At 39.5% G+C, this 16987-nt stretch overlaps 3 protein-coding genes across 8 annotated transcripts in view; all 3 read left to right on the forward strand.

Annotated features, from left to right (window-relative positions):
• fam184ab (family with sequence similarity 184 member Ab) overlaps positions 1-6759 on the forward strand; it is a 206014-nt gene extending 199255 nt beyond the window's left edge. For all 4 annotated transcript variants that reach the window (XM_006805644.3, XM_006805647.3, XM_087852126.1 and 1 more), the window contains one exon: positions 5739-6759. In XM_006805644.3, coding sequence (XP_006805707.2) covers positions 5739-5820 — 82 coding nt within the window. In that variant the 3' untranslated portion in view covers positions 5821-6759. The remainder of the gene's footprint in view (positions 1-5738) is intronic.
• A 1314-nt stretch (positions 6760-8073) lies between these two features.
• Positions 8074-9737, forward strand: ptrhd1 (peptidyl-tRNA hydrolase domain containing 1). Its single transcript, XM_087852128.1, has 2 exons — positions 8074-8300; positions 9216-9737. The coding sequence occupies exons 1-2, from the start codon at positions 8091-8093 to the stop codon at positions 9384-9386; spliced, it is 381 nt and encodes a 126-aa protein (XP_087708254.1). The 5' UTR covers positions 8074-8090; the 3' UTR covers positions 9387-9737.
• Positions 9738-14952: 5215 nt separating this feature from the next.
• Positions 14953-16987, forward strand: part of ncoa1 (nuclear receptor coactivator 1) — a 73384-nt gene continuing 71349 nt past the window's right edge. For 2 of the 3 annotated variants that reach the window (XM_087852148.1, XM_087852150.1), the window contains exon 1: positions 14953-15102. The gene's annotated coding sequence lies outside the window, so the exon portion shown is untranslated. Of the gene's footprint in view, positions 15553-16987 lie in introns of all 3 variants that reach the window. The other variant, XM_087852149.1, reaches the window with a different exon arrangement.

Consider the following 16987-nt stretch of genomic DNA (forward strand, 5'->3'; position numbering starts at 1 on the left):
ATATACTTTAAATCATTGGATAATGCCAATTTAAAGTAATATAGTGTTATAGAGCTACCTGCTGAGGAAACTAACCTCTTAAAGTATTTTAACACACATATACTCACAAAGCTCAGCCCATCAGTGCTCTTTTAAAATGTGACAAAGACAATATAAAAGATGCACATAGCTTAAGAATCTGACAAGTTGAGCTTAATCCCCAAGTTGTGCTTCAGTGGGAATCCTACACCAAAACCTGCACCTCATTTTAAAAAAAAGCTACTAAACATCGAATCGACACAACCCACAGCTTGTGATTGGCCTGTTCAGTCCCATCGGTTCATTTTGTGCATTTTTAGCTACTGTTTTGCAGCAGTTTGGAATTTATCAGTGAAAGAGTAACAAAAAATAAATAGTATAAAGTAGAGATGGCACGATACCACTTTTTTATGTCAGATACCGATACGGATATCATAAATTTGGATATCTGCCGATACCGATATGAATCTGATATAGTGTTTTTTAATCAATAAAACTGTTTTTTTTTTTAATATCTTGCTGCATTTTGTTCATACTCAAGTTCATACTCAAGTTTAAATAAACAACAACACTAAAGCTATTCTGTTATACCTGTATGTAAAAAATACACTGCACCCAAAATATTTCATAGTTCAGCAACACTGATCAATCTAATGAACTTAAACCTACACCATCCTTCCTATTCTGGTATTTTAAAGAGTACTTAGCAGAAATATTAAGCAACCTAACTAATAGGGTTGCAAACTCCCAGCAAAACAAAAAATACGGAACCACCCTCCACCTCATGATGCTTAATCGATGTAATCAAATTTAATTTGATGCAGGGGGAAAATGCACAGAAATAAATTATTTTTCAAGAATAATTAAATAGATTCAACATCTTTCTTCAACAGAATTGCAGACTGCACAGATGGTATCTTCCCAAAGGAAAAAGTACTATAGCTTACTAGGGTATATTAGACTTAACAGTTACTATATACAGTAATGGACTTCTATACATTTTACATCAGATTAAAACTTTGGGTGTGAGATTCAGATAATTATTTATTAAAAGCTCGACATTTTAAATGAGAATAAGAAAGAAAAGTATGTCTTTGTGCCCCCTTTTCCCTGTTCATGCCCTATCGGCCCCCTGGCTAAACTTTGCTAGATCCACCCGAGATGAACTTACACACTTGCTTTACTTCTCTCTGGGATAACTTCATCAGAGATGAAATGCTGGTTTGGTAGCGAGGCTACAAATACACACAGCAGCTCTATCACGTGACCACACTGCTCCGAGGTGCTATGGTTATGAGCCGAGTTACGCCGTGTTGCAAGTTTTGTGAGGTGCTTTTTTGATATTTAATGGATCGGATTACATTTTTTATTTCTCTCCGATATCCGATCCAGTAATTTACGTCAGTATCGGACCGATACCAATACGTAATATCGGCTCGGTCCATCTCTAGTATAAAGAATAATTCAATGTTAAGGTCATACTGGAAAGGATGTTAACCTTGTTTTGTGAACTGTGGTCAATATTAAGAGTCAGAGAGGAGGCTTTTTAATCACAATGATTAATTAGCATTAGCGTAAACACTCAACTTTAGGCTTCTTTAATAGGACTTTACTAGCCAATGGGTGATGCCACAGTGGCTACACCCATCCTTTATAATGTGAACACAGCCGTAGGATTAAAATACATCGCAGGGCGGTAGAAACATTGGAAGTGCTTCAGAGACACAAAAATAGGGAGAAGCAAATGTTGTGACATTTTCATAGAAAGTGCACTACATGACAGTTTGTGCGTTTCACAGACAGTTACTTTGTCACTCCTAGGGTTAGATTTTCCTTCTTAATGGTCCATCACAATCTCGTGTTCACAAAGCAACACAAAGGGTGCTTTGGGCTTTTTATTTTTTATTAAACTCAAATACTTCCAAAGAATTCTTAACTTAATGTCTACACCATGTCTTGCATAAACACTCATCCACACAATTACTAATATTTAGATGCAGAGCTGTGTCCAAACTCCTGTGTGAAACTTTGCTGCTGATTTCAAGACAAAAAATGTATCTTTTTTTTAAAAAAAAGGCTTCAGAGCTTTGAATCTGATTTTCCAGCTTCACTGAAGAGAGGCTGCTCAACTGAATCTGTACTTCCCTTTAAGAAGAAAACAGAGACGCACAAAAACCTCCAATTCAGTCCAATAGCTGTTTGAAGTTAAAGTTTAAAAGTATTACAGTTTCAGAATGTAGTTTTAACTTTGGTGCCTAGTTTTCAAATATGGTGTAGTAGCCGTACAATAACAGGCAGTGAAGTGGGGAAGCATCACGTGAAAAAGCAGCCCACTTACCGTTAAACGTCAAAGGAAGGGCTCTGAAATTTTACAGTTAAACTCAAACCTCCAAAATTTTTGAGGATATGTGATGAGAGTGAAATGTGCAGAGCGGTATCTCAAAGAGGTTTTGTTCTTGTCACGGCTGGGGCAGCAGTCGTGATGTGGAATGAAAAGGACTCAAAATGCAGGCAGCTGACTGATGAAGAGTGTGACGTTTATTTACAAGGTGGGATAGTGGCAAGCAAGCAGTGAGGCGTGACAAATAACTGAAGAAACCTAAACTGGGAGAACTAAATAACAAACCTGAGAGCATACAAAAGGGGTGCGGGGCAGAGAGACGCAGAGACAGGAACGAAACACCATGGAACACAGAGGAATGCAGACGAACGCAGACGAGCCGACAACGAACACAGACCGACACCCACTAAATATACACACACAAGGTAATCGGGTAATCACACACAGGAGGGAAGAAAAGCTGATCCTAATACACATGATGACTGGAGGACACAAGCTGAACACAATGACAACAGACAGAGACCTTCAGAATAAAACAGGAAATCTGGAACACGAACTGGACACAAGAGGGGAGGACACAGAATAACTAGAACAGAGGAAAATAATCATAAAACACAAAACGCTGGGTCAACGACCCAGCACCATGACAGTTCTATGGGTTTGTTTCATCCAGACAAGCATGAATAGGTTAAAAAAAAAAGATGCAAAAGCCATTTTCATTTCTCGTTATTTGCTTCCAGTGACTTCTGACTCCTTCTCCAGATTTTCTGAAGGTTTTTCAAAGTTTTCTTTAAACATTTTCAAACAAATGTTTTTTTGTTTGTTACTGACCTATGAATCATTCAAGCATAAAAAAACATCAACTCAAGAGATAAACCAGTGTGTGCACATGACAAGCAAAGAACCCATTTTAATGTGTCTTTAGACACTTTGTTACTAGTTGCCTGTCACTAAAATACATAATTGTTCCCTTTCTTTCCATTTCTTTTAATGAATCTATAAAATGCCCAAAAAATAACAGTTTGCCAAACATTAAAAAATTTTGTTTTGCACCAACAAGGTGATTCTCGAAAAGTTGTGAGCTAAAAACTTGGCATTTTTCAGCATAATGTGTAGTATGACCTTAGAAAAGTTCAAATAGTAGACGTGGCGAGCCTTAACATTTGTTTACTGCAGATGCACGGGATCTAAATATCATCTTCTTAAAAATAGGGGGAAAAAATACAACAGAGACCTGACACAGGATCTAACAGATGAACCTGGCTCTGCATTTATCCATCTACTGCTTTTCAAAGCAGTGGAAGTGTGGCTGAGATGAAGCTATTCCTGAGGAAGGGAAGCTGAGAAAAAAGCCTGGGGTATGCCAAATTACACGGAGCTGGACTGATCAGAGGTAACGAGTCAGAGGTAGAACAGTGAGTGTCTACAGCCATTCGTAAAACATGGAAGCTCCGTCGTGGTTTGGAGATCTTTTCAAAAGTGATAGAATTATAACACAGAAATGTACCATCAGATTTTTATCCACCATTCAGTACCATCTGGTCCTGCTACTAAGCTTCTGATTGGCAACAGCTTCAGTTTTAAGCATGACAGCGATCCCACTGCAGTCAAAGCAATCCTGGATAGAACAACAGGGGAGGCCAGTCCATGACTCTATCGGTCATGGACTGGCCTCCCCGGAGCCCAGATCTCAACATTATTGAAGCAGTGTGGGATCATCTAAAGGCAAATAACATCCACAAAATAGCTTTTAATGTCCTTCAAAAAAAAATCAAGAGTTTTCCACAGTACTGTATTAATGGCTCCAAAACATAAAAAGTAGTCCTGTCAAAAGAAAAGCCTCATGAATAAATCCGATCAAAGGTTTAATAACCCGTCTTTAATTTTGAAATTTGTTTTGGCAAACTTAAAAAGGACAGACAAAAAAAACCTGAAAATCCTCACAAAACATTTTCTTGAAAAACATCTGGACACATCTCTATCAGAAAGTCTTATTCAGACAGGATGAAATTCTTCCATTTTTGTAACTACTTTCAGCTGTTTTGAGGCTCTAGTGATGATTTACTGCAGCAGCATCGTGATTTGATGATTTGAGGAGTCAAATTAAACCGTTCTCATGGTGATGAGGGACGGCGCTGTTACAGCCATGTGTTTTTAACAGTTTTGCTAAACGGGGAATACTCTTTAAAAGATCGATTCACTTCAAAGGACTGTGTGAACTTCACTAAACCTTTACTTAGAGATAAAACATTGCTCGTGGTTACTTTCCAAAGGCTGCACAGGAGAGTAGTCATTCAATCAGCTGTAATGGAGAGTGGAGAAGGACAAACACTGGCGTGGCTCATCTTGAATCTTGTGGTTATGCTGCCCCCTGTGGACAGAAAAGAAAATTACACATTCAAACGCTCAGATTTCAAACTTAAATCACACAAAAACACCAGTGGAGTGTGGAAATAGGTCAAAACCCCAGTTAAATTTTCTGTCTGAGGAGAAACAGAATTTGCCCTTATCTTCCTATCTAAATAATTTTATTTTCTAAAAACAAACATGTAAAAGACAATCTGCCACTGCAGTGAAAATAACACACGTAAAAACACACGTAGTATTGGACACAGCAGGAGAAATCAGGATCAGGCGACACAACAACCAATAGGAAGGAGGGAATGTGGTAACTAAAGAACTGACTGAACTCATCTGTTACATCACTGGTTACAATTGTGCAGAGGTGGGCATCCTGTTACATGTGGGGTTAGATCGGCTTTGGTAATGCTCCGTCACTAGCTCATGTTCACAAACTAACACAGAGGCTGCTTTGGGCTATTTATTTTAATAGTTAGGAAAATACGTCCAAAATTAACATCTACACCGTGTCTCGCATGAACCTCCACAAAACCACACAGTCACTGATGTTTTAGATGCGGAGCTCAGTTTGATTTATTTCAGTATTTAGACCGGACGAAGTACTAAAACAAACATCTTCCACACAGTTGTTAATGTGTGTCCCCCGCTCTTTCTGCATGTTAATATCAACAGAGTGTGAATGTTTGTTTTTGATTTTGGAGGCAAAAAAGGAAAAAGGTTTGGATCAGATTGTGGAGCTTCACTGGAGGAAGGCCGCTCAGCTGAACCTATATTTTCCTGAGAGATGAAAGCATTAGAGCATCATTTTCTTTTCAATCAGAAAGTCATCATTTGAGGCTAAAGTTGGATTATTATAAAAACACATCGACTTTTAAGATTCTTCGGTGTGAAAAAATCTGAGAGCATTAAAGTGAAGCTTGTGTTTTTCACCCCTTTATGTTTAAGACTAAACGAGGTGAGCGATCAGCCTCTCACTTCTCTTTCCTTAACTTTCTGTTTGTGTGTGTCCGTCCTGAAGCCCTCCTGAAACAAAGGACTCTGCCATCGACTCCCCGGACGCTCAGCGCCAGGAGTGGTTCGCCCAATACTTTTCCTTTTGATCGACCACAGACCTGCAAACACAACGATTCAGCATGTCAACCGAACTTTAAAAAAAAGAAAAAGAAAAAGAAAAAACTGATGAAAAAAAAACAAACAAAAAACTGGAAAAAATCTTCAAACTATTTGTTATTTATCGTCATTGATCGGTTCGGGGATCAATCCACTTTGGAATCAGTCGACCGAAACTGTAAATCCTGGTTTGAGAATCGCTTCTCCTCGACGTGTCGATTAAACGCACACAACCTGATGTCGCTGATTTCCACTTCTGGGAGAAACGCCACGATTTTACACTTCCTGCCGTGACCGAGACCAAAGTGAATTGAACCCGACCGCGACATCAAATGTCATCGCTCCGATCTGATTTGATTGTTTGATTCTCTCTGATTGTTTCACTGTGGAGGAGTTTCTCTCGTAGTACAGTGACAATGATCATCCGTATGTTTGATGTTTATTTCATTCCTTTACTCTTCGACTTATTTTGCAGTTTCTTGGAACTAGAATAAAATATGAGTGGTGCATTTTCATGCTGCTAATTGCCATTGTTGGACTACAGTAAGAACTATATATAAAGAATTATACGGTAGGTAATTGTGCTCTCTTTGTACGTGGGCCCCACTGCATACAGCATCTTAGACTAGGAGGGCTGATCTAAGACCAGTTCGCCTCCTCATTTATGGTGACATTAACTTCGGACCTGATCCTAGATCAGTTACACTTCTCTGGCGTGCTCTGTGAATACAGGCTCTGATTTTAGGACGGCACCATCATGGCGAGTTTGTTACAGCTGCATAGAAGTTTCAGCCGATTTTGGTAGAATATTAAAACCTGTTTGTATGGTCGTCTGTCTCAACACAGATATAATGATGTCTCACCAATTTTAAAATCAAAAATAGCATATTTTATATTTATATTATAATGTGTATGCTTAATAAATTATTATTGTGACATTTACTGGCGTTTGCTTGTCTTTTTTTAATGAACTGGTGATTTGTGTTTTCTTTTTTCCATTATTGAAGTGAACTTATTTTGTTATGAGGTATAAAAAAAAAAAAAGCTTTTAGTTTTTGTTGAATTAATACAGGAGTGAGGGGAAACGGATGGAAAAGCAGAGGAAGAGACGGTACTCTAAATACACAGGGCTGATTGGGGTGAAAGGAAGAGACGCGAGGAGTCGAGGCAGCAAGTTATAAAGCGAATGAGACATCCTCAGTTCAGAGCTTCATTTTAACGACATGTCAGTTCAATGTGACGTGTGGAACGACTGCTTCATTAAGAGTTTGTGCTGCACTGGGGCAGAAGGTTTGCGCATCTTAAATAACTCACTATGAACAACACAGCTGTCAACAACACACCCGCGAGTGTTCATCCTGCTCCTCCTGGAGCCCACCGTCACACCCTTACACTGTCCTCCAAAGCCTAGACACAGATTTATCCTAACATGTATGCATTGTGTTGTTTGGTCTAACAACACAACACACTCCCTTATGCTGGGAGCAGGACTCTACAGACAAATACTTTTCAGTAGAAATTAAAAGTAGACGTAAAGGTTGTCTTGAACACTGTTGTGCTCACTGGAGATATGAGATCACATCATCAACAGAGCAGCTTTATGGGCTTTATGATGCAGCTGTGCCAAACATCGCTTTAAAATGAGGCTGTTCATGAAAAACATCCCAACAGGCAGTAGAAGTAGCTACTGTCCTCCTGTGCTCTCAAATCTACTTAGTTATTTAAAATCATTTATTACTTAAACATGTTTCTATGAATTTTGTTTTTGGCAGCTTGAATTTCTGCTAAATTGATCAAATCACAGGAGGCTTTAATATTTACAGAAGTAATTGACACAATTTAGGTGAGCTTATCTGCAGACAGTTGAAATTTGATGGACAACTAAATGGGATAAGGTGAAGGAAGAACACATTCTTATATGTATACAGATAAAATGGTTTATAGTGTTTTTATAAATATAGATTTATGATGAGTAGGATTATGTTTTATGTTTAGATAGAAGAAAGAAGATGAAAATAAGGTGAAAAATAAGAAATATAAGGTGTGGTAGAAAAGGGGAAAAATCTGTGGTGTTTACCCAGCTGTTTCTTTGTTAACACAATCATAAATACCATAAAATCTTACATATACCAAACGAACAGGCTGCTACACTATGGAGTCTTAACAGTGACCGCTAGAGGGCGGTAGTGCTGCTCATAACACGCTATTAACAGTTTGACCCGGAAAATAAACAGAGCCTGAGTTTCTGTCCGGGCTAAAGATGGCGGCGTCAGGAGCCGGGTCTCCCGGCCGGCTGGTCCAGTACGTAGTGGTCCGCTCGGATCTAGTTCATAAACTGTCCTGGCCCCTGGGGGCCGTGATAACTCAGGCCTGCCACGCCGCTACCGCCGCCATCCACCTGCACTACGGAGATCCGGACACGCAGCGCTACCTGTCCGAGCTGGACTCCATGCACAAGGTGGTGCTGGGGGTAAGACAACCGTGCCAAACTCTGTTCAGAAATTCGCTACTTTAGCTTCTTGGAGCATATTGCGGGTTCATCGCCCGATACAGATTAAATACGGAGATGTTACAAGTCAACATTCTGATTTTAAATCAGCAGCAGCAGTAGATTTCTATATAATATCGATTTATAGCTATTATTCACAGTCATTGCTTCTCTAGCTGCATTTAAAACCCTTCATTTTAACAAACAATAATATCAGAGTGATCAAGCTGAGCGCCGAATTAAAAGACCAGTCCTACACATTACGATAAGGTGATAAATTATGCGCTAGCAGATACATTCCCTGTAATTCATTAGACTTTTAAAGTCTATAATTTCAAGTAGAAGTTCGCAATAAGATAATTTTCTCCTCAGAAGCAGAGCTGTCAAACATAGAGGCCAAAGCCAGCGAAAGGTCCACTTCGGCCCAATAGGAGGCTTTACAGTGTGTTGTGTTATTATTAACTTCTCCCAGTTTTTCAATTAAAATATATATTTTTTTAAATTGCACTTCACTTTTAAAAGACATGTCAGAGTGCTGATGTATTCTCTATAAACATAAACAGATAAGGACTGATACCTTATGATATTACATTTTTAAGAGAGTGGAAAGGGGTGTCTTTCATTTTGCCTGTTTTCAGCTTTCAAGATGTTCCCCTTTACATTTAAAAGGAAAGCATTGTGCTGGTGTATTAATATTACTCTTAACAGCTGTTGTCTATTGTTTTTACTGGGCTGCTTGGGCCACAGCCTGTTAGGACAAACAAAGTGGTGCATATAGAAATAGCTGTACTGTCTCAGCCTCTTGTTTGGACAGACTTGCAGTGTTTTCTTCCCAGAACTTGCCTTCATTGCAGGAATCTGATCTCCACGTGAGAGTATACTTTTTTTTGTCTCCAGGCTCCAGACGAGGCTGCCCTCTCTGGTCTGTCTGAGTCTCTGACGCAGGCTGGTGTCTCCCACAAGCTTTGGATCGAACAGCCTGAGAACATCCCCACGTGTTTAGCCCTGAAGCCGTATTCAAAAGAGACTGTCCAGCCACTGATGCGCAAGTTCAAACTCTTCAAATGACTTCCGCTCCAAACACCGCCGCCTCGCTGAGACACTCTCCATCCGGACACTCGTTTTTATTTTAAATTGCAGTCTGCAAAATGGACAGTGGGCACTGCACCCTTTCTGTCCAGAATTAAAATCTGAAATTATGTCTGCTAATCTGGGTTTATTTGTTCTGATGTTTTACAAAATACAAAAACTGTGTTCATTCGTTTGTGATGTAAAAGCAAAATGAGACGCCAACAAAAATCCCTTATCTCACCCCCAGCTGGTTCTCATTGCTCATCTAAATAAACCATTCCTGTTTAATGCAGTGTATGTTATCATATTGTGAATCCTCTGTTTGAAGATTAAATTTATGCCGCTATACTGATGAGTGTGGATTTACACCTCTGCACTGTTTTATAACTGGAGCTCTTGCCAGCTGATGTTTCACCGGAAGATTTGAACAATATTTATCTGTTTTACACTCTTTTATCTAAATTCATGTCACAACTGGAGCCCATCCCAGATGTTACCGGGTAAAAGTCAGAGTCCTCAATTCAAGAGACAGAGACATCTATAGCCAATTTAAAAACACCAGTTAACCTGAAATGCATGTCTCAGTGTTAAGTTAACGCTAAAAAATTGAAAATCTTTATTTATTTATTTTCTGCTAGTGCCCAAAGCTCTAAAGGTATCCAGGCTTTTTCCTGGAATTTAAAAAAGAAACGGAAGAAGAAGGAATACAAGAATTTAAAGTTATCTCATCTGCGTAATCTATAAACTGACTAACAGATGGCCAAGTTATCAGCTCACGTTCAATGAGCCGATAAGGTTCAGAGTGTGTGTCCAATCACAGGCCCTGCACTACCTGTCCATTGTTAATGAGTCATTTTAGGAAGATTAAGCAACTCTGAATCAACCTCTCTGTACACACTGCAGGTCAGTTTATTTCTCTTGCAGTTATTTGATTGATTAAATATGAGAAAGTAGCAACAAGTGCCTTCATAATTTCCTGGAGCCGTCTCATAATATCATAGAATTTCCTTTAATCATTTAAAAACGATCTGAAAGCCTGTTTCTTTCTGACCCGAGTTCTAATCTGTTTATTTCAGTCTAATGGATACCAGAAACAAAAACGTAAGAAACTAAATAAAAATGACCATTTCAGGTAAGTTGTTTTAATGTGAATTAGATTTTTTTGATTTGGATTTTTTCCCATAATCAGTCACTTGCAGACAAATTGCTGAACGTGCAGGCATCATGCTTGCATTTTATAATAAACACATTGAATAACTTAGAACCTCACACAGAAATAAATGCAAGCATAAAGTTTTTTTAAAAAAAAGAAATTAATATAAATTTTTCCCTATAAAATTGTCCCACAAAGCCTGGCTTCTTTTAAAATGATTATTATTATTACTGGAAATCACAAATGAGATCCAGCAAATCTTGACACACAAAGCTGAAGCCTTAAAAAGGACTCTCAGAAATTTGCCCTTTTTTCTTGTAAATTTGTAATATTTTACCACGGAATTTGAGATTATATTCTCAGAAATGTGAATCTTTTGATTGTAGATTTTTTTCTATACATTTAGATTTTTTCTGAAATTTTTGTTATAAATTTGAAAAAATCAACTATATTTTTCTTGTTTGTTTTAGTTGTTTTTATGTTCTTCAGTTAATGTACTAAGTAAGAAATTAAGTAAATGTCCGCTGCCTTTAGATTTATACGTTACTTCAAAGCTGTCTGTAAAGTTTGATCAGCCAGTGTGCTGCCAAACGCTGACAGTGAACTCCATGCTGACCGTCTCGCACAGTGTAACGAACAGTGTTGGTCAAGTTACTTAAAAATAGTAATTAGTTACTAATTACCGATTACTTCTCCAAGAAAGTAATCCAGTTACTATCTATTTTCAAAAGTAATTAATTACTTTATTACTTAGAGTGTACAGTGGACGCTAATGTCTTTGTAACTGTTTAGTGAATCAAACTCAAACTAATGTCAGTACACACGTTAAACGCTGCGCGGTCGCACTCTCTCCTGCACTCCATATTATGCATCGTTGATCTGCACAGGTGTCTGTTGCTGCCACGGACGTCGCACACTCATACATCATTTGAGACACTCTCGCAAACAAAATCACGGTTTAGTAACGCAGTAACACAGCGTGCTTACAGGAAAGTAACAGTAATCCAATTACTTTACTCGTTACTTCAAAAAAAGTAATCAGATTACGTGTTACTGCCCATCTCTGGTGACGAATAAGAGCAAAACCTCATGAATGACAAAAGAGACAAAGAACACACTTGAGCCTTGGACACTGTAGACTCCTCACCTGAAAACTGCAGAAATTAAAATGTAATAAAAATTATATTTACATCAAGTAATTTCTCATTTTGAATACGCTCCTGTTTCTTATCCCACGTCTGTTTACTGTTTTTCCAACCTGCAGAAGTAGACGATGGACCTAATAACATCCCCGTAATAACATCAATAGAACATCATTAGAAAATGAACATTTTAAAAAAGTAATTAAAATATTTTTATCTGATACAGGCAATGCAGAAACTGATCAGCTGCAGGACAGTTAATAGCTACAGCTAACCGTCCTCCTCTGACCCTATACTCTACACAATGTACAGTTCAAACGTAGCGTTTTCACTCATAAAGTACACGTAGAAATGGTCAGAAGATCACAATATCTCTTAACTGAGTCACTCTGACAATAAACTAGAGGTCTGAGAGAAACCAAAAGTTGGCTGTAGAGCGTCTCAGCTGCTCATTTTGCTGTTGTGTTAACACAAACTTCAGATGTTTGTGATGTTCATAAACATACGCTTTCTCTCTGCGTGCAGTTTTATCCAAAAAGACTCAGAAATAATTCATGCTAGCGCCGCACTGTCAGTTGTTTTTATTTACGCTTCACTGAGAGGCTGTCAAGCTTGACACTGGATATTTTAGGAACCTGTTTTCTTTACTAACAGGGATCTCAGCCGTGACGTTAAAAAAAAAGAAGAATAACTTGGAATCGAGCCGACTGCGAGCACAGCAGTAGTAAATTAACTGTAGATCATTTACATTGTAAACTTGGGCTGTAAATGCACAACAAAAATGGTTTTAATCCAGGCATGACTCATCTTCAGATTTCACCACTACTTTCAGGCACGCTGTAAAGAGGCATTTAACAGGCATTATTAAATTTGAAAAAGGCAATAAAAGACAGATAAACAACAATAAATCCCACGTTTAGAACTCCACATGTCCAAACGCCTGCTTTCATGACTCATAACCTTGAACTCTGAAGTAAAAGCACTCTGAAGAATGCGAGTGACCAATCAACATATTACACACAATGTAATTACTTCAGTGTATTTCCCAGAATATGCTGCCTTAAACACACTACTGTAATTTTATCATAACATCCAGAGTTCAAAGGAGCGGCAGGCTGACAGGCACACTTAACAGATGAGTGTTGTGCTGCTGCGTTAGTTTATAGAGATGAGGAGATATGCTATATTTATAAATTTGGCCTCAGTGGTTTCCAAAACTTGCCAGAAAACAGCAGAAGATGAACTGCGAACTCTGACAGAGCAAAGTCCGTTCATGTCTCTGTGACAGTGTTTTCATGTGAGGGGAAACGAAAGCAAAATAATGATCAGCCTTTATATAAAATTAAGTTAAAGATGCCGTAAAGAATCAAAAGGACAAATCAGATCTGCTTCTGCAGATGCTTACAGTGATTTTTCACTTGTTGGGCAACTGTGTTCAAATGAATTCAAATGAACCAGAAACAGAAGCGGTGCTGAAGGGGGGTCTGGGGTGGCATCGACCCATACATATTACTGAATGTGTAAGCAGTGTGTTGTGTTCCTGTTGCACTTTTAGTGACCAGTGGAGTCCAGATTGGAAATGCAGTTTGCTGATAAGCTCAATGATAACAAAGAAAACGTGTTGCTGTTTTCTAGCAGCATTTACGATCAGTTATTGATTAGTGGAGCTCAAATAAGTGATTAACTTTGTATGGCTCCTTCACTAAAATGCTGTTTTCTAACTTTTCCTTTATATATTTGAGAGGTTTTTGTCACATAGTGTTTATTTCTTCTTGACTGTCAGCTTTTATCTCAGTATTTCTTTTGGTAATTTTTTTTAAGAAATTGACCTGATTTTTCTCTTAAATTTGCCATTTTTTCATAAATTTACCTGTTTTTTTCCCTGTAAATGTGTGAAAAATACTGTCAATTTTTTTCTTCTGATAAATTTAACTGCCTAATTTATTTATTTATTCTTTTCTAAATCTGATATTTTTTTATAGTAAATCTGTTTGCAGATTTTTTTTTCTTCCTCCCATCATCGCCAAATGCTTGCTCAGGGGACTGTCTGTTCATTGGGTCTTTCTCTGTACAGTATAAAACACCTTCAGATTACTTTCTCTTTTGGTGAAACGGTGCTTTATGAGTAAAACTGTTGAGTACAGTTTTAATGTACCTGTATTTTAAGTAATTCGACACCTTTCTACTTCAACTACACCCGATTTTGGATGCAGATATGGTTCTTGGTACTGTATACCGTGCATACCAACTTTAGTTACCTATTATTTTTCAAATTGTATAACTCCACTAATACACTGAATTGGTGAAGTTATATTATTAAAATAAAACCATATATTGGTATATAAGAAATTCATAATTAATTTCAAAACAATTAGAGTGACGTACATACTGATAAATCAAAATATAGGATTCACTAAAATTGCATGTATGAATTTGAATAAAGACTGTTAAACTTTAAGTACATTTTGATGAGTTTCACCAATTTCTTTTTCACCTTTGAGAGTTATCAGGAAGTTATCAGGAAAGGTGGAAGAGAGCGGAGGAAGGGCAAAATTCCCAGCTTGCAGCATAGTGGTCACCTCCTTAACCTGGAGAGTTATACTGGTGTAAGTACAAAGTATTTAATGTAATACTTTCTGTAAACACAGCACAGAGCTGCACATGAACCTGAAAATCAATGATATCCATCAGTCAGTCCATCGAGCCAGAGCTGGACCAAAGGTGTGACCAAAGGTGACAGCTGGAGCAAAGGCCAACTTCAGATCCGACTCATCTCTTTGCCATGATGACTGCTTGAGAATCCTGACATGTACCAGTCTGCAGATCTATCTCACACTCCAGCTTTCCATCACTTGTGACTCCCAGATCCCATGACGCTTGAACTCTCTCGCCTTGGTGCAGCTTTCTGTAGGAGACCCAATGTTTTCTACCTGCCCTTCCCAAACCATGTTTTCTTGAAAACGCCCCGGCGAGATATATGACACATCAGGGATTTTGCACAGTGCGTGTACGGCATCTGGATTTAGGAGGGCTAATAGTTTCCAGAAAGCATCAGTGCTCACCCTCCTCCAGTCACTCTGTGCGGTGTGGCTAAATACACGCTGTATGTCTGCACATTCACCCTGACACATGCGACACATTAATCACATGTAATCAACAGTCGGGTCTCCCCTCTGTCAGCACTGTGGAAGCTTCTGCCCGCTGCCCTCGGCGTGAGCGCGCCTCGACGCTCCGCGCGCACGAGCAGCCCTGTTTGTTTGTGTTGAGCGATTGGAAATGGCGGAGAGCAGAGACCAAAGCGATAACTCGGGCTAGCAAAAGCAAGTGCGCCGTCATTGAAACGCAGAAACCTTTCGCAAGTGGTTCTCGGAGTTACTTACGGTTTGCTGCTGCCGACGGGACACAAGTCGCACGCGAGGTGAGCGGATTTTCGGAGCGAGGTTTGGATTTAGCGGAGCTACTTAGCTGGCTAAGCTAACCGTGCTAGCAACCTGGCGTTAGCTGGCTCCGAGTGGTGTGTGTGTGATTTTAAGCACGCAGGCTTGTTTGTCAACATAAGCTGACGTTAAATTGATAGCGAGCCAGCTAACATACAACTCCCCCGGTCACCCATCTTAACCTGAGTGTGTTTATAACATGGTGGCCACAGTTGAGCGCAGATTTATCTGTGCAAAGTGAGAGTGGATAAAAAAGTCAGACATCTGACCATCCTGGTCGCCAGCAAGCTGCAAGTTAAGCTGGTCAGCCAAGTTAGCTAACTGGCTTGCTTTGCACACAGTCTAAACTGACTCTTTTGTTTGCCTGGGAATTAATCAGCCAGCGTGAAGCAAGGTCTCAGTGTTTGCAAGCTGAACGGACGGCTGAACAGGTAAGCATCGCCGTGAATGCATGACATGTCATCCCTACAAACCCTGACTCAAGTGGCTGCAGCAGCGCAGGGTGCGCTCAGGGCCTCCAAACTTGCCTGACTCATTTTTGGTTTTTCCACATAACGTTACTAAATTTCACAGACACCATCTTCTCCAGCGGGATTTATAACGTGCAAGGCTCCGCGGAGCTTTTTCTTTCACTCCTTTTCCCCTCCTCCTCCTTCTTCACTCCCCCGCCACCTGCAAAGAAACGAGATCAGGCAGGTCTTATGTAATATGGTAGAGCCGGCCTCAAGGTGTCGCTATGGTTCATTCGGACCGGATTCACAAATCAGCGTGGCTTACAGGCTTTGATGGTGGGCGTGTCCGACATTTGGCGGTAACCATTGTCATAGCAGCAGCACTTAGCCAGGCTAGCTGCGTGTTAGCATGGACAATATAAACATGTCTGCCTGTCACGGCAGGTCGTGAAATAGTCACAGCCCTTTAATCTACTGATTTTTGTTTTTGGCTATGAACTTTCCTTGGACTCGTGTCAAGTCAGTTCACACGAAATCCACGTTTTCTAGAGGGAATAAGTCCAATATGAAGGCTGTAGGAAGAGGGTTGGTGGTGGAGTCGATCATTTTTGCCTTATACTTGATCTCTGTTTACACATTTGCTTTGCAAACAGAGGTTGGTGGTTGAATTCCAGCTGTGGACACAAATGGATTGTGTCAGGAAAAGCAGCCTGTTTAAAGTTGTGCCAAATGAAATGTGGTACTGTGAACTACCCTGTTAGGTAAACTATAATAATTTTCAATTATAACGCAGCTATTGCTCTGTTTTCAGGGGTGACTGTGGAAGGTATACGTGCTGCAGACATGAGCAAATGTGCAAATTTGTGTGACTGAACATGAGGAAACTTTTTCTCATTATTTAGCTTGCGTTCTTTCCGATGACCTACAGGGGATGACTTCTTTTCTTGTCTGCCATATATCTGCATGTCCTCCTTCTGTACATCTATGAATCTTCTCTTTGCACTTGTCCAAAACTCTGTCTACACTGTGGTAGAACAGTTTGCTTCCGATTGACCTGGTCTACTACATGCACAATATTCCTACTTTCCTGCTATCCATCATATCAGACAGTGTAAGGACTGTGACTGATACAGTCCCTACTCTTACTTCCACACTCCTGCTTTTCCTTCTCTCTCGCTGCCTCCTAACATGCCTTCCCCCTCTATTCTCCCTTTGTTTTTAGCCAACAGCAGCACAGTTTTCACTGGCACTGTGTTGGCCAACAGCACCGGAGGTGGTTGTTGTTAACCCTGGGACCCAACCGATCCGTCATGACAATCTTATTCTTGATGGTCCATGTGTTTAATTGAGAAATAATTTTACACCAGAGGCTTTTCCTGATATATTCCTCCTCATTAATCTGGCCTTGGGACCA

Source organism: Neolamprologus brichardi, chromosome 15, assembly GCF_056152115.1.
Source record: "Neolamprologus brichardi isolate AB-2024 chromosome 15, ASM5615211v1, whole genome shotgun sequence".
Lineage (NCBI taxonomy): Eukaryota > Metazoa > Chordata > Actinopteri > Cichliformes > Cichlidae > Neolamprologus > Neolamprologus brichardi.

Bases quoted from the DNA above. Each gene is read 5' to 3' on its own strand.
- ptrhd1 (XM_087852128.1), top strand. From the start codon at position 8,091: ATGGCGGCGTCAGGAGCCGGGTCTCCCGGCCGGCTGGTCCAGTACGTA. The intron at 8,301-9,215 runs GTAAGACAACCG...TTTTGTCTCCAG, and splicing joins TGCACAAGGTGGTGCTGGGG to GCTCCAGACGAGGCTGCCCT.